Genomic DNA, 23,545 nt, shown 5'->3' on the forward strand with positions numbered 1-23,545 from the left:
ATATTCCATTGTATATATGTATCATATCTTCTTTATCCATTCATCTGATGATGTCAGAGTTGCCAAGTTCAGACTTAGTTATAGTCTTTCTCCTTTACTAAAATAACCTTGAAGAAAGCCTTCCTTGCCTGTTTAACATAGTCTGGCACCATTTTTGCTTTGACATAGGGAATAGGCAATAAGCACACTTGTCTCCAAAGAATAACAATATTACTCTCTTCTAAGGCTGTTCACTATAGAAACACTAAGAAAAAGATAAGAGTTAAATTAAAAAGTCATTCAGTGGGCCCACACATGAAGAAGATAATAGAAAATTAGACCTACAAAGTAGGATACACAAAAAATTTTGAAAAGCACTTTAGCATCAAGCTGCTGTAGAAAATATTCCAAGCACTAGTGCTGGACACAAAACTCAGCCACTTTTTATGAAAGTTGATCAAGGCATTAAGTGTAAAGTCTGTTTCTGGAGATTTCTATTTAACTACTACAACTTTCTGCAGTATAGAATTTAATTTCCTAATGTCTACATACTCTATATTCAAAAACTTTAAATTTTAGATTGCACCTCTAATTTTTTTTAATGCATGTGACTTAATAAAACAGCACTAGTCTAGTTAATTGTATGTGCTGTCCTAAACAGAATAGAATCTCTTTTTACCCCATGGTGAGTTTTTCTGAAATTCAGCATTGAAGGGACATTTACATCCAGGAAGAAAATCTAGTGGGTAGATGCAAAATTCCAATTAATGTATCCTGTCATTATTTTCAAATTATAAAACATAAAATCTGTGACAGAATGATATAAATAATTTCTCAAACAGGTAAAAAGAACATTATAACAAAATGTCAAAAGTAGAAAAGAAAAGATTAAATGGTAAAAATAGAGTGAAGCGATTTAGATAAGATTGGCCATGAGGAAGGACTATCATGAATTGGGTCTATGAATGGGTTTAGATATTCTGTAAACGCCTTAAATTGTAAGCAAGTCTTCTCCCACTCATGTTCATGAGGATAATTTCATGTTTAGATATTACTTTCAAAATACTGTCTGTTGTAATATATGGACTAGAGTGATTAAGGTGATTAACTATGGTCATAACACTGGTCAGGCCAACTATTTGACTATTTTTACAAACGATAACATTCCAAACTCAATATTTACCAATAAACCTCATAATAATATCTTATTCTAGAGGAAAATCAGACAGTGTCACATAAGTGACACTAATATGAGCTTTTCTATATTGCAATTGAGGTACAAAAGCTGAGAGATGAAAATGCACCAACTACTCTCAGAAAATAAAAATGTTCAGTTAAAAAGATGTGGAAATACATTCTTTATAGTAGAAGAGCTATGTTTATTACAGAATCTGAAATATAATATTTCAATTAAATAATTTTAGGGATCATTTCTTCCCCAACACTTTTCTAATAACAACTTGGACATCCTTGTTTCTGAGACTGTATACCATGGGGTTTAATAATGGAGTGACAATAGTGTATGTCACCATTACCAGCCTGTCCTTTTTCAACACATAGTTTGCTGTTGGTCTCAGGTAGATGTAGGAAGCACAACCACAGTGAATAATAACAACAGTGAGGTGAGAGGCACAGGTGGAAAAGGCTTTCTGTCTGCCTTCAGCAGAGGGACTCTTCAGGATAGCCCTCAGAATGCAGATATAAGAAACACAGATGAACAAAAATGGGACCACAAGTACAAGAACCCCACAGATGAATATGACAAACTCATGAACATCTGTATTTGTGCAAGCCAGACGAATGACTGGTGAGATGTCACAGAAATAATGGTTGACTTTGTTGGCACTACAGAAAGGAAGGCTGAAAACTAAATACAGTACTGTTAGTGAGGCCAAGAACCCACCAATCCCACAGGTGGCTCCCAATTTTCCACACACCTGCCAACTCATAAGGATAGGGTAATGCAGAGGTTGACAAATGGCAGCATAATGATCATAGCCCATCACTCCCAGTAGCAGGCAGTTGGTAATAGCAAAACCAAGGAAGAAGAACATTTGGATGGCACAACAGGTGAAGGAGATTGTCCTGGCCACAGAAAGGAGATTGATGAACATCTTGGGTAAGATGGCAAAGGTGTAGAAGGTCTCTGATGTTGAGAGAGTGCTGAGGAAGAAGTACATTGGTGTGTGGAGGCTTTTATCCAGGAGGATGACACTAACAATAGTGACATTGTCACTGAGAATGACTAGGTATAGAAAAAAGAAAACCACAAAGAGAACAAGCTGAATTTCACCAAAGCTTGAAAAACCCAGCAACAGGTCACTCAGTGACCATGGTGAGGTTTTCTGCCAAGACCTGAAAAGGGAAGTAAATGAATTCAGGTACATGGATATAGGAATCTAGGGTATGCAGGTTCATATGCCTTTCTTGAGGTGTTGGAAAGATCTTGCCTTTACCAGTTTCTAGCAGCTCCTGGTTCATGGTCCCCCTTCGCCTTCTTCAAAGCCAGGAAAGTTGTATATCTTTCCCCAACTCTGATTCTGTCTTCCACTTTTAAGAACACTGTGATTACATGGTCACACCCAAATAATATAAAATAATTTCTCTACCTGAAGGGCACAGGGTTAGCAAACTTAATTTTATCTCCAGCCTTAATTCCCCTTTTTCATGTAACCTAACCAATTTACATGTTTCTGGGATTGATACATGGACATCTTTGGAAGGACATTATTCTGCCTTCTACAAGTAGGAACACACAATGCAAAAATGAACCAAAGAAAATAATTCCTTATTTAATGGAATAAAACACTAGGATCAAACTTAACAAATGAGGTGCAAGACATATTCACAGAAAACCACCAAACGTTGTTGAGAGAAATTAAAGAAAATCTAAATAAACAAAGAGACATCCATGTTCATGGGTTGTAAGACTCAACATTATTAAGAGGCAATTATGAGCAAACTGATCTGTATATTCATCATAAACTTTTTTTGTAAAACTTGACAAAGTGATCACAAAATGACTATGAAAAGGAACTAGAATAGCCAAAGTAATTGTGAAAAAGGAGGGCAAAGATGGAGGATTTATACCTTCTGATTGCAAAACTTACCTTAACGATGCAGTAATCAAGAAAGTATGGCACTGGCATATAATTATACATATAGACATTGGTTAGAATTTAGAGTCCAGAAATATACACTTCAAAAGGTACAATTGTGAAAATGAAGAGAACACCACACAAAGAAAAATATATTTGCAAAATATATATCTGATAAGGGATTTGTATCCAGAATATACATATAACTCTTACAATTAAAATAAAAGAAGCATGCAATTTAAAAATGGGCAAACTCTTTCAACAGACATTTCATCAAAGGATAAAGTCCTTTGGATAGGGTAATGCAGAGGTTGACAAATGGCTAATAGGTATATGAAAATATGTGGCTATTAGGTATATGAAACTATGTTCAGCATCACTTGTAGTTAGAAGAATGCAAATTAAAACCACAATTAAATGACTGTTCACATGCACTAGAATGACTATAACTAAAATGATAGACACTGAAACGTGCTGGTGAGGATGCAGAGAGACTGAAACCTTCACATTTTGCTGATGAAAATGTAAAATTATGCAGTCACTTTTGAAAGCAGATCCACAGTTTGTTTTAATGGTAAATATAAACTTACCTAATGACACAGCAATTTTATTTCCAGGAATATACCAGAGAGAAGTGAATACTATCCACATAAATATTTTTATGTGACTGTTCTTTGTAGCATTATTCATAATAGCCAAAAGATGAAAACTATCCAATTGTCTATCAATTTATGAATAAATAAATTTATGGACAAACAAAATCTGATATACCAATAAAATTAAATACTATTCAGCAATAAAAGAAATGAACTATGGTACAAACCACAACATAAATATCTTCAAAAACATTATGCTAAATGGTAGTAACCAAGTGCAAAGGACTACACATTGGAAATTCCATTTATATGAAATGTCTAGGAAAGGAATATATATATATATACATATCCGCAGAAAAAATATTGGTTATAACCTTGGGGTGGGGACAGAATGGAATTTGGCTGCAAACAGGTAAGATGTATCTTTTGGGGATGATGAAAATGTCCTAAAACTTGATTGTGGTAATGATCACACAACTCTATCAAATAAAAGATTTGATACAAATTTGTACAAATAAAACGTGTGAATTTCATGGTATATTAAGCTATTTTTAAAAGGTTATTTTGAAGGAAATTCAGATATATTTATGATTTAATTTTTCATATATGTATCTATTTTAATTACTAAATGGAGACCTTTGGAACTTTAGGATCCATTTAATTTTCATTATTTGAATCCTTCTCTGGGATGCTTCAGTGTTTCTGGAATACATCACAGATCTTCAAAAAATTCTTTTAAATAATTTTAAATATAAATTATGTATATTTCTAGTCTGACAACTTAGGATTTACCATGGTAGTAATGCTCAATTCTATCTCCAAACCCCAATTAATATAGCAATAAGTATATGCAAAAAAGCAGAAAAGAAGATCATATACCTGAACAGAGGATTGAGAAAGAGGTTCTACTGAATGCAGTATAGAGGGATTGAGTTAATTGTGACTTATGGCAATTTATTTCACATGTCCCCCCCGCCATTGAACAACCACAACATAGACATTCAAGAAAAAGAAGAAAACAGTCTTCAGCTGATTCAAACCAGTGATACCAAAAGACTCACTATCTGTATTTATACACAGGATAACTATAATCTTAAGTAACCAGAGTTACTCCTACACCTTTCATTTTCTTTTCCTTACCCATCCTCATCTCTATAGATTTATGTGGAGTCCACCATACTTAAATCAAAACATGTTCAGTTACAAGGTAATTGAATTGTGATACATAAACTGCCTTTAGAAAAAAATATTGTATATGGATCAGGGAGGCATGAAAAGCATTGTAAATTGGAGTCAGGATTTCCAACAGTCTCTTCTGTGGTAAAAAAGCAAAGAAACATAGAGTAGTTTTGACTTTCTAGTCTAGCAAGGATAAACATAAAAACCTGATAACTGGGAAGACAAGAATGTGTTTATTCATGTAGAATCCCATTAAGTAAAATTATCTTAGATCAAAATTATTCTTTATACTCAACACTTAACCTCCCCTCAAAGTCTAACAAGTAGAAATGAAAATATTTTAGCGTCTTTTTTATTCAATGTGTTAACAAATATTGGTCTCAGATAAATCTATGCTTGATCACGGATTAGGAAAAAGAATAAATCCAAAAGCAACATGGTATAAAACATGATGGCATAGGTGATTCTTCCTGTGGCGGTGCAGGTATGAGGAGGTGGCTCACGAGGGTGAAGCATTTAGGTGCGTGGCCTCCCAACTCTCGTTGGGTGACGTAACACAGACCTTGGAGCCAGATTTGCTCGGTTTGTAAGCCAGCCCCAACTTTTAAACACTCTATGGCTTTGGGCAACTCAGGTAGCATGAATCTCATCAGCACAGAGAGAAAGCTTCACTGAATACTCACTGCAGAGTGGCGAGGGAAGCCAGATTCCATAACGGCAGCAGCAGGGTTCATGGCAAGAATCAAGGCTTGCAGGCCACACCAGGCGGTCTCTTCTTCCTGCAGCTTGTAGAGCCTCAGACTTAAGCGCTGTTTCAAGCACACAACCTTGAGAGAGTAAGGTGTTTGTGAGACGATCTCTACCAAATCCATGACTGAAAACAGTGAAGACCTCTATATAAACATTTAAGATTCTGGCAGCACATGCAGAGACCTAATCTTTTAGCCATCGGCTGCTGGAGACAGCCTCATAGACAAAGTACTACCAAGTCAGCCTGTTCTACCTGAACAGTTATTGCAGACCCTCATAATCTGACTTCATAATGGAGACTGCCACATTCATTGCCACGTGGCTGACAGGGCCTTGGTGCTCCAGTCAGGTGGCAGGCCTGAGGCTGTATGGGGGAAGAGCTGAGTATAGTACATTGGACCACCAAAGACCTCCTGGCCCCACATAATATCAATCAGCGAGAGCTCTCCCAGAGATATCTGTCTCAACGCTAAGACCCAGCTCTACCCAATGACCAGCAAGCTCTAGTGCTGCACACCCCATGCCAAACAACTAGCAAAACAGGAACACAGGCCCACCCATTAGCAGAGAGGCTGCCTAAAATCATACTAAGTCCACAGACACCCCAAAACACACCACCGGACTCGGCCTTAACCACCAGAAAGAAAAGATCCAGCCTCACCGACCAGAACACAGGCACCAGTCCCCTCCACCAGGAAGCCTACACAACCCACTGAAACAACCTTACCCACTGGGGGCAGACACTGAAAACAACAGGAACTACAAACTTGTACCCTGTGAAAAGGAGACCCCAAACACAGTAAGTTGAGCAAAATGAGAAGACAGAGAAATACACAGCAGATGAATGAGCAAGGTGAAAACACACCAGACCAAACAAATGAAGAGGAAATAGGCAGTCTACCTGAAAAATAATTCAGAGTAATGATAGTAAATATTATCCAAAATTTTGGAAATAGAATGGAGAAAATACAAGAAATCTTTAACAAAGACCTAGAAGAACTAAAGAGCAAACAAGCAGTGATGAACAACACAATAAATGAAATTAAAAATTCCCTAGAAGGAATCAATAGCAGAATAACTGAGGCAGAAGAATGGATAAGTGACCTGGAAGATAAAATAGTGGAAATAACTACCACAGAGCAGAATAAAGAAGAAAGAATGGGTTTCAGAGAGCTTCCAGGTTGGTGAAGCAGAATGCCTCTACATGCCACCATGCTGGGCTCCAAACTCCAAGAGGACTGAAGCTTCTTTGTTCTCAACCTCACCCTATGAACCGCTTCATCTGGCTGTTGATTACTGTGCTTTAATATCCTCGGTAATAAAGCACTCATCTGCTTTTGGGATCTCAGTTCCACCACCAGGGATTGAAACCAGGCCACGGCAGTGAAAGTGCCAGATCCTAAACACTAGACCACAAGCCGTGTGGAGGACAGGCTCTTGGTGCTCCAGCCAGGTGTCAGGGTTGTGCCACTGAGGTTGGAGAGCCAAGTTCAGGACACTGGTCCACAAGAGACCTCCCAGCTCCACGTAATAGCAAACGTCAAAAATCTCCCAGATATCTCCATCTCAACGCCAAGACCCAGCTCCACTCACGACCAGCAAGCTACAGTGCTGGACACCCTATGCCAAACAACTAGCAAGACAGTAACAAAACCCCATCCATTAGCACAGAGGCTGCCTAAAATCATAATAAGGCCACAGACACCCCAAAACACACCACCAGATGTGGACCTGCCCACCAGAAAGACAAGATCCAGCCTCATCCACCAGAACACAGGTACTAGTCCCCTCCACCAGGAAGCCTACACAACCCACTGAACCAACTTTAGCCACTGAGGACAGACACCAAAAACAACGGGAACTACGAACCTGCAGCCTGCAAAAAGGAGACCCCAAACACAGTAAGTTAAGCAAAATGAGAAGACAGAGAAACACAGCAGATGAAGGAGCAAGGCAAAATCCCACCAGCTCTAACAAATGAAGAGGAAACAGGCAGTCTACCTGAAAAAGAATTCAGAATAATGATAGTAAAGATGATCCAAAATCTTGGAAATAGAATGGAAAAAATAAAAGAAACATTTAACAAGGACCTAGAGGAACTAAAGAGCAAACAAACAGTGATGAACAACACAATAAATGAAATTAAAAATTCTCTAGAAGGGATCAATAGCAGAATAACTGAGCCAGAAGAATGGATAAGTGACCTGGAAGATAAAATAGTGGAAATAACTACTGCAGAGCAGAATAAAGAAAAAAGAATAAAAAGAATTGAGGACAGTCTCAGAGACCTCTGGGACAACATTAAATGCACCAACATTTGAATTATAGGGGTCCCAGAAGAAGAAGAGAAAAAGAAAGGGACTGAGAAAATATTTGAAGAGATTATAGTTGAAAACTTCCCTAATATGGGAAAGGAAATAGTTAATCAAGTCCAGGAAACACAGGGAGTCCCATACAGAATAAATCCAAGGAGAAACACGCCAAGACACATATTAATCAAACTATCAAAAATTAAATACAAAGAACAAATATTAAAATCAGCAAGGGAAAAACAACAAATAACACATAAGGGAATCCCCATAAGGTTAACAGCTGATCTTTCAGCAGAAACTCTGCAAGCCGGAAGGGACAGGCAGGACATATTTAAAGTGATGAAGGAGAAAAACCTACAACCAAGGTTACTCTACCGAGCAAGGATCTCATTCAGGCTTGACGGAGAAATTAAAACCTTTACAGACAAGCAAAAGCTAAGAGAATTCAGCACCACCAGACCAGCCTTACAACAAATGCTAAAGGAACTTCTCTAGGCAGGAAACACAAGAGATGGAAAAGACCTACAATAATAAATCCAAAACAATTAAGAAAATGGTAATAGGAACATACGTATCAATAATTACCTAATGGAAGCAGTCGCTTGCAATCTTCCACATGGTATTGTTAGGAGTAGACTGAGCAGTCAGCAGGAAGTTCTGGTTGAAGTAGTGTTGTCTGTTTCCATCAAACTTCACAGTTCCACTGGTCATCACAAGAACTGTAGTCTGGGCCTGAGTAGCTTGCTCATGAACTGGCTGGCAATCTAGCATATTGACCTGAAACTCACTAGAAGGCAACATGTCAAAAAAATTAGTTAGGGCTTCCAGCCCTGTTACAACATTTCCATTCCATATTAAAGTGGCCTTGTCCAGATACAGCCTGGTTAGTGCCCGTCTTCTTTTGTCCATTTTCTCATAGTAAATATTGACAAATTCCACAGCAGCTCTGCATGCCTGATCTACATAAGTTTTAAAATCCATGGACATGGCCATCAGGGAGCCTAAAGCAGCCTGTTCCGGCAGTGACGGCGTTACTAAGTCCTCTCGTGTAATTTTCTTGTTACGAGATTTGAGTTACGAGTTCTGTCAAGAATATCTCAGAAACTGGACTTTCCTGGTAGTGCAGTGGTTAAGAATCTGCCTGCCAATGCAGGAGACACGGGTCCGGGAAGATCCCACATGCTGCAGAGCAACAAAGCCTGTGCACCACAACTACTGAGTCTGTGCTCTAGAGCCCATGAGCCACAACTACTGAGCCAGTGTGCCACAACTACTGAAGCATGTACACCTAGAGCCCATGCTCTGTAACAAGAGAAGCCACCACAATGAGAAGCCCGCACACCACAATGAAGAGTAGTCCCTGCTCACTGCAACTAGAGAAAGCCCACGCACAACAACAAAGACCCAACGCAGCCAAAGATAAAATAAAATAAATTTTAAAAAAAATTTTAAAAAAGGGAGAAGACTCAAATCAATAGAATTAGAAATGAAAAAGGAGAAGTAACAACTGAAACTGCAGAAATACAAAGGGTCATGAGAAATTACTACAAGCAACTATATGCCAATAAAATGGACAACCTGGAAGAAATGGAAAAATTCTTAGAAAAGCACAGCCTTCTGAGACTGAAACAGGAAGAAATAAAAAATATAAATAGACCAATCACAATCACCAATATTGAAACTGTGATTAAAAATCTTCTAACAAACAAAAGCCCAGGACCAGATGGATTCACAGGCGAATTCTATCAAACATTTAGAGAAGAGCTAACATCTATCCTCTCAAACTCTTCCAAAATATAACAAAGGGAGGAACACACCCAAACTCATTCTACGAGTCCACCATCACCCTGATACCAAAACCAGACAAAGATGTTACAAAAAAAAAACTACAGGCCAGTATCACTGATGAATATAGATGCAAAAATCCTCAACAAAGTACTAGCAAACAGAATCCAGCAGCACATTAAAAGGATCATACACCATGATCAAGTGGGGTTTATCCCAGGCATGCAGGGATTCTTCAGTATATGCAAATCAATCAATGTGATACACCATTTTAACAAACTGAAGGATAAAAACCATATGGTAATCCCAAAATGCAGAAAAAGCTTTTGACAAAATTCAACACCCATTTATGATAAAAACCCTCCAGAAAGCAGGCATAGAGGGAGGCTACCTCAACATAATAAAGGCCATATATTATACACCCACAGCCAACATTGTTCTCAATGGTGAAAAAATGAAACCATTTCCCCTAAGATCAGGAATATGGCAAGGGCCCACTGTCACTCAACATAGTTTTACAAGTTTTATCCACAGCAATCAGAGATGAAAAAGAAATAAAAGTAATCCAAATTGCAAAAGAAGAAGTAAAACTGTCACTGTTTGCAGATGACATGATACTATACATAAAGAATCTTAAAGATGCTACCAGAAAACATCTACAGCTAATCAATGAATTAGGTAACGTAGCTGGATACAAGAGTAATGCACATAAATCTTTTGAATTTCTATACACTAATGAAAAATCTGAAAGAAAAATATAGGAAACTCTCCCATTTACCACTGCAACCAAAAGAATAAAATACTTAGGAATAAACCTACCTAAGGAGACAAAAGACGTGTATGCAGAAAACTATAAGACACTGATGAAAGAAATTAAAGGTGATAAAACAGATGGAGAAATATACCATGTTCTTGGATTGGAAGAATCAACATTTTGAAAACAACTATACTACCCAAAGCAATCTACAAATTCAGTGCAATCCCTGTCAAACTACCAATGGAATTTTTCACAGAACTAGAACAAAAAATTCCACAATTTGTATGGAAGGACTGAAGACCCTGAATAGGAAAAGCAATCTTGAGAAAGAAAAACGGAGCTGAAGGAATCAGGCTCCTGGACTTTAGACTATACTACAGAGCTACAGTAATCAAGACAGTATGTTACTAGCACAAAAACAGAAATAGAGATCAATGGAACAGGATAGAAAGCCCAGAGATAAACCCATGCACATATGGTCACTTTATTTTTGATACAGTAGGCAAGAATATACAATGGAGAAAAGATATCCTCTTCAATAAGTGGTGCTGGGAAAACTGGACAGCTACATGTAAAAGAATGAAATTAGAACACTCCTAATACCATACACAAAAATAAACTCAAAATGGATTAAAGGCCTAAATGTAAGGCCAGACACTATAAAATTCTTAGAGGAAAGCATAGGCAGAACACTCTTTGACATAAATCACAGCAAGATCCTTTTTGACCACCTCCTAGAGAAATGGAAATAAAAACACAAATAAACAAATGGGACCTAATGAAACTTAAAAGCTTTTGCACAGCAAAGGAAACCATAAACAAGATGAAAAGACAACCCTCCGAATGGGAGAAAATATTTGCAAATGAAGCAACTGACAAGGATTAATCTCCATGGGCAGAAGACTTAAATAAACATTTTTCCAAAGAAGATATAGAGATTGGCAGCAAACACATGAAAGAATGCTCAACATCACTAATTATTAGAGAAATACAAATCAAAACTACAATGCACTATCACCTCACATCGGTCAGAATAGCCATCATTAAAAAATCTACAAACAATAAATGCTGGAGAGGGTATGGAGAAAAAGGAACCCTCTTGCACTGTTGGTGCAAATGTAAATTGATACAGCCATTAGGGAGAACAGTATGGAGGTTCCTTATAAAACTAAAAAAGAACTACCATATGACCCAGCTATCCCACTACTGGGCATATACCCTGAAAAACCATAATTCAAAAAGAGTCATGTACCACAATGTTCACCGCAGGTCTATTTACAGTAGCCAGGACATGGAAGCAACCTATGTGTCAATCAACAGATGAATGGATAAAGAAGATGTGACACATATATACAATTACTCAGCCATAAAAAGAAACAAATTTGAGTTATTTGTAGTGAGGTGGATGAACCTAGAGTCTGTCATACAGAGTGAAGTAGGTCAGAAAGAGAAAAATAAATACCCTATGCTAACACATATATATGGAATCTAAAAAAAATAATAATAATTGTTATGAAGAACCTAAGGGCAGGACAGGAATAAAGATGCAGACATAGAGAATGGACTTGAAGACACGGGAAGGGGAAGGAGAAGGGGAAGCTGAGACGAAGTGAGAGAGTGGCACAGACATATATACACTACCAAATGTGAAATAGATAGCTAGTAAGAAGTAGCTGCATAGCACAGGGAGATCAGCTCGGTGCTTTGTGACCACCTAGAGGGGTGGGATAGGGAGGGTGGGAGGGAGATGCAAGAAGGAGGGGATGTGGGGATATATGTATATGTATAGCTGATTCACTTTGTTATACAGCAACAACTAACATAACAATGTAAAGCAATTATACTCCAATAAAGATGTTAATAGATAAATGATAAATAAATAATAAATAAAATAAAAAATTTTTTAAATGCTGGAATATAACAAAAGGGAAGAATAAACCTAAAGACTTGATAACCAATCAAATTATGTATACAGTTTTACAAAGTTCATCAAGTGACAAGTCTGTAACAAACATGCACAAGAAAATGACAAAAATAAAAACATCCTCAAACAGAAGAAAACTCTTGCAAAATTAACCACCATTAATTAAATATAATTAAATGAAATAGAGAAAGACTTTAAAAGGATTAGAGAGAAAATGATAGACATGGAAGAATGACAAAGCAGATCCAACATGCACAGTGTTGGTGTCTCTATAAAACAAGCTCAACGTTTAAAACTGTTAAAGAGAATTTCTCTGATATAGAGATATGCACCTACACATTGAAATGATTTCCCATCCTTTCACACTAGTCATATCCATGACTATCCAAACTCTCATGAACTTTGACCAAAATTGTTAAGTATAAGACATATCCTGGGCAATATATTATATTTAAATATAATGAAAAATTACATGTGACTCTGAGCAAAAATACTGATCACTAACACTAAGAAAGACCACGTAGATATAATGTTTCTTGGCAACAATATACAATGAATGATGAGCGTATGGAGACTTTCAAGAAATTCAGGGAAGGAAAGTTTGATCAAAGATTTTCATACATAGACATACAAAAGACACAGAAAAATAGTTTTAAACTTGCCAACACTCCAAGAATATTAAAACCACTAGCTTCTCTTAAAGTCACTAGATGAAGAAATCCCTTCACCAAGAGAAGTCTGGTGGATCTTTTGGTGAAAGGACTCATGGTGGACATTGAATACATATACCTAAATGTAGATCCAAGTAGTATGTAAATGATATGTACCTGACCAAGAAAAGTAACACGTCTAAAAAATAAGAATAAAATGAAGAGAGAAATGGTGAAGTAGGAAAAGCTTACTTATTGCTGCATATATAATAGATGAGACTCAATGACTGTCACTTAAAACTGATAAATGTGAATGACTGAGAAAAAGAGACTGAATATTTTTTAAAAACCAGATATACTCTCAAAACAGCACTTGGTTCTATGCATTATATAAGATATATCTATAACACAGTGATTCAGAAAGGCTAAAAAAATGAAGAGAAGAGAAATTATACCTAGCACACAGAAACCAATAAAGCAAGGGTTATGATCTTGATATTTGACAACTTAAAATTCAGGCCAAGAACATTATGTACACAACAAGAAAAACAACAACAAAAGATATTTTTAATGCTAACAGCTAATATTCACAATGAAATTATAATAAATATAAATTTATCTCCCCCTAAGACACAGATGCAAACTTTATAAGAAGGAAACTATAAGGGGAAACAGACAGACACACAAATAATGGGTAACTTTAATAAACCACTCTGGTCTAAACAGATCAAGTAGAAAAATATATCTAAGGATTTAGGAAACCTAAACAGCAAATTCAGTAAGGTATCTCATAAGTATATATTGAACTTTATATTCTAATAAAAAAGTATGCACTTTCTTTTCAAGACACATGAAATTTTATGAATATTGACTATTAAGTCACAACAAAATGTCAAACAATGTCACATGTTGGAAAGAATACAAACATGTTTCTTAATCCCACATAATAAACTATTAATGGATAATCAAGTAAAAAGCCTCTTCCATCTGATAATTTAGAAATACTATTAAACAATTGTTGGGTTAAAGGGGAAATATGAAGTAAAATAAAATGTTTCACAAAATAATGCCATTATATTCTACCTATTAGAAAATATGGGCCAAGTTTAAAGCAGTGATTAGAGGAAAATTAGTACCTTAATTATATAAATACATCTTAAAATAAACATTTTTATAAAACATCAGAATTTCAGAAATAGAACAATAAATTAAAGGAAACAAAAATATAAAATTATACAAATAAAATTAAAATATAGAAATGCAGAAAAATGCTAGAATACATACAAATATGCACAAATACATTGGTTCTTTGAAAAAGAATTGACAAAATATACAAACTACTACTACTTAACTTGAAAAAAATAAAAGAGGAAGCACAAATATACAGGATACAAAACAATAAGGCAACAATCATTTTAAGAAAGAAATTTTCAAATGTCATAATAGAATCCTTTGTACAAATCTTTACAAGGAAATTTGAAAGTCTAAATATATAATTTTCTGGAAAGATAATTCCCATCAAAATAAAAATTTATTATAAGTCAATTTCTTTAGAAGAAATCAAGGATATTGTCATATGTCTACTCTTCAAAAAAAAAACACCCTGCTATGCCTACACTGTTTCAAAAAGAAATTAAATAAACCTTCAAAATGAGATGATCTCAATGCCACAAAAACTGTTCCTGAAATACAATAGTAGCTCAATAAATACTTCTTTAATAAAGAGAAAAACAGTTGTTTAAGTCTCCAACACACATAATGTTCAAAAAAATTCTTGTGGATATGTTAACCAAAAGATACAAAAAGGATTAGAAAAAAGGTATTACTTGAGGGAAAAATTGAAAAAGTAAGCTTAAAACTAAGGACAGATTATCAGAGAGCAGTAAATAACCAACAATTTGTATAAAATAAAACATATATTGTCAACAAAAGCACAATCAGAAATACCAGAAAACAAACAATAAATTAAAATTACCAAAACCAGTTTCAAAATGTTAATATGAATTAAAAAGAGGTATTACATACTGATGGAGAAAATAAACTTCTAGTGTAGAAAATGGATTTAGTATATAGATTCTAACATAGAAATAAAATGCATCAAACATATAAAAATTAGTTTCACATCATTTAAAATATAGTGCCAGTTAAAATTAAATTGAGAGATTGTTTACACTCATCAAATTAGCAGTAGTGATGTGGATTATATGACTAGCAACAAAAGTATTTGCTAATATGTTTAAAAATCGTTTATAATTTTATGGAAAGATATTCAGCAAAATGTATCAAGGCCCTTGAATATATTTATTCATTTTTTCCAGTAATTCCACTTTTGAAATATATCTTACTATAATAGATTTATGCATGAAGATGTATTTAAAGTAAGGAGAATTTGGCAGTCGTAATAGGAACTAGTAGTACTAAGCTTAGGAAAGCAGTATTATGTAGTGGGTGAGAGTACAGAATCTGAACACAGGTAAGTTGGATTTGGTTCCTAGTTTTTCTATTTGGTAACTGTGTGACTGTGAACAAGTTACTGTGTTAAATTGTCTTCATCTGAAAAATGGTAGCTTGAGGATTAAATGTATCTGTATATGTAAGTGCTTAAAATATCATGTATAAATAAGATGATATTACTAGTGGTGTGATTTTCTCTATCTTTTTTTTTTTTTTCTGGGCTCTTTCCTCTGTAAACAAATCAGCCATTCAAAGACAGTGATTTTGCAATTTTACACTTAACCCATCACTGAGCTTATAGAATCAAGTTAATGATCAACAGCAGCAGTTTTAATATACATACAGTATATATGAGAGAAACAAAGAATCCATTGGGGAAAGTACACAATGTATGAGTGACCCTTCTTTAAAGTGAATCTTCTGTTTCCGGCTGTGTGTATACATGTGCACCAGAATCTTAGGTGAGAATTAAAACATATTTCTTACTCTGTCTTGCAGGTAAAACTATGAACATAGAATACACAGCACAATGGGCTGACAACTTTATTGGAAAACAAACTTTTTTTTTAACCTTTTCAGTCCCCTTGATTTCCATATCTGGTGTTTTTTTTTACAGGACTGATTCTTCTCTAGAAGCAGAAGAGGAATCTGAAGAGAATCAGTGCATCTGAAAATGAAAAAATATATATACATATATCCATGACACTTTACTTTCAATATTGTTTGCCTTTCCTCTCTCATAGTAGGGCCCAAAGGGGAAAATTCAAAAAAAAAATCATTCAAGGCAGGAATCTATATATTTTTGCCTCCCTTCCTTTTGACCTGAGAAGACCAACTGGAGGTGAATATCTTCAAGAGTTATTTGGGCAGCAAAGAATACAGGGTCCTGAGAATGGGAAGCATGGCATTGCAGACACAGAGAACAGCTTGGACAGGGTGGCAGGAAATAGGAGAATAAACAGGAAAATTGAGTATCGAAACAATTCAGCTGGGAAGAAGTGGTGAATGCAGAGAAATTAACAATTTTATTGAGTACCTTCTTACCCAAAACCTTATAATGATCCCTGCAAACTTTATATGTTCCAATTCTGCAGCAAAAAAGGGGGGAGGGACTATTGATAAGTTTGGTTCTCACTACACTCCAAATTCATCTCTTCCATGTCCCAGATTTTATCCCAATATTTTTAATCATATGGACATTGAGCATGCAGTGAGCCATGTCATATCACATCAATGTTTTTTTTAGTGTGGGACAGATCCTCTGAACTCTGAGGAAAAAGCAAAACATTTGCTCTCAAGTTTCATTCCCATAGCACTTCTTTCAATTCAACAAATATTTATTCGGTACACAGTAAGTCACAGCCACTCTATTAGATGTTTGGAATACATTAATGAACAAAACAAAGATCCCTGTCCACATGAAACATATACTCTAGAACTTCTCACATTTTAGGTAATTCTAGATAATGACCTCTCTTGCTCAGGAAAAGTCAAGCTCTTAGAAGACAGACACCATGTTGTTCATCTGACAAAAGTTTATGTGCCAGGCACCATGCATTTACATGCATCCCTCTAACCCCATCAGTATCAGAGTTCCTAGAAAATAGCAAATATTCAATATATATGTGAGAGAAGCAATGATTAAACAAATTAATACATGAATGAATCATCACAACTGATTCATATATATTTGTCATGTAGCTGGTAAAGATATTAAATGAGCAAAGAAGCTAGAATAAGATTTATATTGTAAAGAAAGCACTAGATATGAAGTAAAAAGGAACAAATACCATTTGTATTTCAGCATTTTCTTTGAGTAAACAAGTAAAGCTTCCTAAATCTAAGTTTTTCTTCTGAAATTTGGAATATTATGAGAATTAATGAACAGAGAAAGTAAAAGTGTAGCCCAGAATTATACATAAGAAGCCCTAATTAAATCTTTCCTTCTTTCCTTCCTTCCGAAGATTGACACTATAGATACCTCCTATAAACATTCTGCAATACCTCTAATGTTTTCCTTTTTCTCAACCTCAGCATTATCTTGTCTCCTTATCTAAGTACTTCCCCTATTACCACCCCGCAATCCTTATCTATCATGTATAAATAGACCATAGTTCTAAAAATATCTCCACAATTTCTGAATTGAACATAAGATAAAAGGCATAACTAGTTATTATCTATGATATGGCATAAATATAGTGTAATATTTTATATAATTTAATGAGTCATATTCTTTAAGCTATCTATGAAATAAGGAAGCCCAAGCCATCAATGTGAAGGTTTCACATTCCCCAAAATGTGAGTCCTAGGCTACAGTGGAATGCTGTTGTCCTGTCTTTTATCATAGCCTTTAAGAAAATGTTCAAATAATTTTCTGCAAACAGCCATTTCAATATTCCCATACAGATCTTCCTCCCATTCTCTCAAAATTATTTAAGCCAGTAGCAAGACTCACCACCACACTCCCAAAAACAGTGCTCATTGTGCCCCATCTGAATGGCCAAACCCAGCTACAACCCTAATGAGTGTTATTAATAGGCATTTTTCTGATTATCAACATTAGTGTAAATGCCCTGCTTGGTAATTTCACTCCTCAGCACCCTAGGGAGCCATTACTACATCACTCCTGAAACAGGTCCTGCCTTTCCTCAGTTGGGAACTATGATCCAAAGGGAAAATGGACCTCGAGGATCTCTTGCCAAAAAATGAGCCATGCAGTAGTCCAGGGGAGTTTGTTAGTTTCCTATTTTAGACTCCTTAGTGAGGTGGCTCATTAGAAATCTGGAGGCTGCTGGACATATCAGCAGAAAAGACCTGGTAACTCTTACCAATGGGCTTCCTTTGTAATAGTTCTTGCTTTTCATCCTTTGGTTGGAGGCCAGAATTTCCTAAGCTTTTCCATTCTGCACTCTAACCTCTATTTCAAAGTCCAGGATTATGTTATTGACTTGTATGAGCTGTTTGTACATTCTGGAAATTAACCCCTTGTCGGTTATCATAGCCCCTTCCAACCACCTTCTTTTCTTGATAAAAGCAATTTCCCTTTCCTTGTTCTCTGGATTTGCCTATGGCCCACCATACTTTTCATATCCCAAATTGCAATTCCTCTGGCTATTTCTGAATAAACTTAATTTCACTAGTGAAATAACTGGCTATTATATTGTTAAAGTTGATAGTTCTATGTGTGTTATAAAATCTTTCATGCTGCATGGTGAAGAGGCTAGGAAAAATAAAAGATTTAACTAACTTAAAAAAAAGTAGAAAATATTTCAGTAAATCATCTGCAAATTAGTGTGTCGACATATAAAGAAACACTATAATATGAGCCCTATGATATCAAATCTCCATTCTCAACAGATTCTATACAAGAAGTCTACAAACATAAGGAGCATGAAATAGGTTTCAAGAAGATCTGAGACCCAAATAAGACTTGGAGAATGCACACTAATGATGTTTCAGGCAGAAGAAAAAATGAGAATCTCCAGAGATGTGAAATCCTATGAAAAGTGTGAGAAAAACACAGCTTTCAGAAAGCAGAGCAACAAATACAGTCACAAAATCTAGTAAATTGCCTGAATGTGGAGGGGATGAGGGATTTCTATCCTTTCATCATAAATTCAGGATAAACAGACACCAGAAAATATGTTGTGAACAGTGGCTGTAGAAAAATGTTTAAGAAATAATCCATATTCTTAAGCATCTACATAGAAGGAAAATTCCATATTTGGACACCTCTGCAAAAAGCTTCCACTAGAAATCAGTATAATGTAAAAACAGCTTTGGCAAGAAGAGGTTTAAACTGAGCAGTTATCAATCAATTCATTCAGAAAAAGACAAGGAAGCAATGTCCACTGTGTTTCTACCACAAGTGAGAATGAATTCTGTACCTGAAAAATTCTCTAGAGAACAAAGCTGTGAATGTGGGAACAGGTTGAAAAAGATTCGAACAAGGAAACAACCCAAGATCCATCTTCTCATTCAGTGAACAGCAGAGCAAGGCTGTGACTGTGGATAACGGGAGAGTCACAACACAACAGGAAATTCAGACTCAACCGGAAACTCTGAAGAAATGGAAACTCTGGACTTGAAAGCAGCTTCAAACAGAGAAAGAAACAAAGGCACAGAAACAGTGACAGGTGATTAACAAAACTGAAGTTTTTGATAAGCATTGATTTCCCGATGAATACTTGCTCCAAAGCAAGGTCAGTGTAGAGGACTTAGTCAAGAGACAAGAAAGTTTCAGAAACGAACTCTTCAGAATTACTTTGCCAATGATTACAGATCCATATTTGCTGTAGAAAGACCCTATATCCAAAAACCAGACTGCAGACTATATTTTACCTTTTCTTTTCTGGTTCACCCCATCCTCTTACATATGCCTCCAGAATAGCCCTGGCTTCCCCCTCCAGCTTCTCTGAGGTTGGCAGTAGCTATTAATCACTACCCCCCACATCTGAGTCCTAGGAGTTTTATCTATTATTCAGTTAATTATGTGATCCACCTATAAGCTCAGTAGACTAGATCAGTGTAGTTATTTCAATCTCTTTTATCCATTTGTATTAAGCACTGAAATATGACTTAATATCTCCAGGGTCTTTCTATCTTTCTTCAAGGCTAAAATGTTTGCCTTGATCTGCATCCCTCCCACAGAAAACTTCAGTTCTTTATGTCACAGTTTTATACAATAGTTATAGAATTCTATGCAATTTGAACATAAAACACCAAATTTTCCTACCACTCACTGTGCACAAAGATATGTTCCTCCTTGAATTTTATGGAAAAATAGATTCCCTTATAAGAAAAAAAAGAGACTTTTTAAATGTTGAGAGCATAAAGATTCAAGACTGTTCTAAAAACTCCAAGTAAAAATTGATATTCCTGAAAGATGCACTAAAAATTATTCTATCGTTGTGTGTATTTCCCTGAAACCTCTAGAGTAATGTAGACTGAATTTTGAGAAGGCTGTTCCTCCCTAGAAAAGAGGCAAATAATGATTTTCATGTTTTATCCTAATATTTAGGTAAATATAGGTTTTTACTAACATGGTATTTTTATAAAATTTACACTCAGTAATTAATAAATTGTCATCATTAAAATATAATAAATAGAAAAAGGCAGTGATGTCATGGCTTATATAGCGTGAAACTATAACTAGATAAATCATAAGTAAGCACCACTTATAGTGTCATAATAATACTGTTTCAGATGAACCTAAAACTCAGTTTGTGATACTTGGACAATGAACTAGCTAGGATCCAGTGTTCTTCTTTTTTCCAGCAAAAATGACTGCATTCAAATTCTATTTCTTGTGGAATCAGTATGGGGTTTCCATATAAAATCAGGATGCCCAGTTAATTTTAAATTCGGGAAAACAAAAATGACAGATTTACTATAAGAATGCCCTAAATATTGCATGGGACATACTTAGACTAAAAAATTATATTTGTTGTTTATCTGGAATTCAAATATAACTGGGTATCCTCTGTTCATATTTGTTAAATCTTATAACTCTAGACCACTGGTTTTCTACCAATGCAGGAAAGGGTAGAAAACTCAAATTCCCATGGGCCCATATATTGGGAAGCTGGCTTTCCTATAATTAGTTGTCACATAAACTCAGACAATCAAATAGCCTGTTTATTCTACTATTAGTAAGGATTCTGTCATTAATTTCCATTATGGTGTGAGTATATAGGTCTCAACTATGGAATCAATTAAGCACTCCATGACTATGACTCCAGTATTTAATTCTGATATGACTGTATCTACCTATTATGTTAGAGAACTTAGTAAAGTACAAATAATACCTATCAATATTTACTTTAAATGTCAATGGACTAAAAGATCCAATCAAAAGACAAGAGTGACTGATTGGATTAGAAAACAAGACCCATCTGTATGCTACTTACAAATGATTCACTTCAGAACTAAAGACACTCAGAGACTGAAAGGGAGGGGATGGAAAATGATATTTCACGAAAATGGAAACAACAGGAAAGCGGGGGTAGCAACACTCATATCAGACAAAACAGACTTCATACTCCTTGAAAAAGTTTAGGGCCAAATTAACCCTCAAACAGAAAAGAAAAGAAAGAGCATCTTAACTCCTGATCCGCAACCATGTATACCCTTTCTTAAAACATGTGTCTTTATGTAATTTATTACATGCATCACATTATGATGAACATACTCTTTCACTGAAACAGCACAGTCCTGATTCATATGCACAGCTATCACTCTTAGAAACATCTTTTATACTTGTGTCTACATAGTGTATTATATGCACTGTAGTGTGGTGAACACATGCATTCACTGCAGTAACACTACTCATGCAACAGAAAATAAGCACTTTTAGAAACACCTCTTATGCATGTGTCTTTTTTTAATTGTGATGGGAGGGAGACGCAAGAGAGAGGAGATATGGGGATATATGTATATGTATAGCTGATTCACCTTGTTATAAAGCAGAAACTAACACACCATTGTAAAGTAATTATACTCCAATAAAGATGTTAAAAAAATTAAAAAATAAAAACCAAAAAAATAAAAAAACCAAAACACATACCATGACATCTAACCTTGTGACAAATTTTTAAATGTACAGTACAGTTTTGTTAACTATAAGCCCAATGTTGTACAGAAGATCCTTAGAAATGTTTGATATTGCATAACTGAAATTTTGTACTCATTGAACAGAATCTCCCCGTTTCCCCCACCCTCCAGCCCCTGACAACCACCATCCTACTTTCTGTTTCTATGAGTTTGACTGCGTTAGATACCTCATATCAGTGGAATCATGCAGTATTTGTCCTTCTTTCACTGGCTTATTTCACTTAGCACTATGCCCTCCAAGTTCATCAGTGTTTTTGCATTCTAGATGGTCTATTTATTGTTGAAAGTGGGGTAATGAAGTCTACCATTATGGGTTGCTGTGTGATTCTGCCTTCATATGTTAATAATTGCTTGATATATTTAGGTGCTTCAATGTTGGGTACATAAATATCTACAACTGTTATATTCTTTTGATGATTTTTTCCATTTTATCACTATATAAAGACATTCTTTATCTCTCCTTCCTGTTTTTCTGACTAAAAGTCTATTTTGCCTGAAATAAGAATAGCCACCCCTGCTCTTTCTTTCAAGGATTTTGTTTATTTAACCTCAACTGTCATACTTATTGGCATAAAGTTATTCATATTATTCCCTTATCCTCTTTATAAAATCTCCATGAATAATAGAAATGCCTGCTCTTTCATTCCAGATATTAGTAATTTTCATATTCTCTCTTTTTTCAGTCTGGCTGGAGGTTTATCTGCTTCATTTATCTTTTGAACTATCTTTTGATTTAATTGATTTCTATAATTCTTCACATTTGCATCCATTCATTTTCACTCTTTTCTCTAAAATTTCCTTCCTTCAACTTCACTGTATTTAATATAGTCTTCTTTTTTTCTAGTTTCTTAAGGTAGCAATTTAAATCATTGAATTTAGATGCTCTTCCTTTCTAATTTAAGTATTTAAAGCTATAAATTTTCCTTTATACACTGTTAGGCTGCATCCTACAAATTTACATATGTAGCCTTTTCATTTTGTTTAATTCAAAATATTGTCCAATCTTTATTTTAACTTTTCTTTGAACCATGGATTATTCAGAAGTATTGCTTATTGCCAAATATATGGAGAGTTTCCAGAAATTTTTCATTATTTTTTTCTTGTTTAATTGCATTGTGATCACAGAATATTATTTATATGATTTTCAATCATTTTAAACATATGAAAATTTGTTTAATGGTCCAGAATTTGGTTTTTCTTGGTGATTGTTCCTTGTGCTTTTGAAAAGAATATGCTTTCTGCTATTGTTAGATGGAATGTTCATGTCAACAAGGTCAAGTTGGTTGATAATGTGGTCAAATCTCACAGACCTCATGAGTCTCTTCTTATTTCCTCCCTGTAATCCCTTTGCATCTTGTGAAAACATTTGGCACCCAGCCACACAAGTAACAGCTGAATTATCTGAGCTTAACCCAATATCTTTTCACTACAGATAAGTATATGGCTTCC

The 23,545-nt window shown here is 35.3% G+C and overlaps 1 protein-coding gene and 1 pseudogene across 2 annotated transcripts; both read right to left on the reverse strand.

Annotated features, from left to right (window-relative positions):
• Nucleotides 1–53: 53 nt before the first annotated feature.
• On the reverse strand, nucleotides 54–3,416 carry OR10R2 (olfactory receptor family 10 subfamily R member 2). The gene is given in 2 exon segments (XM_082424545.1): nucleotides 54–2,300; nucleotides 2,302–3,416. Coding segments are annotated over 2 exon segments (1,053 nt in total). The 5' UTR covers nucleotides 2,461–3,416; the 3' UTR covers nucleotides 54–1,406.
• An 18-nt stretch (nucleotides 3,417–3,434) lies between these two features.
• On the reverse strand, nucleotides 3,435–10,579 carry LOC309644932 (NTF2-related export protein 2 pseudogene; annotated as a pseudogene). The gene has a single exon. The product of its transcript is annotated as an NTF2-related export protein 2 pseudogene (transcript).
• Between the last annotated feature and the right edge of the window lie 12,966 nt (nucleotides 10,580–23,545).

Source organism: Balaenoptera physalus (assembly GCF_965194825.1).
Source record: "Balaenoptera physalus genome assembly, chromosome: 1".
NCBI classification, from domain to species: Eukaryota; Metazoa; Chordata; class Mammalia; order Artiodactyla; family Balaenopteridae; genus Balaenoptera; species Balaenoptera physalus.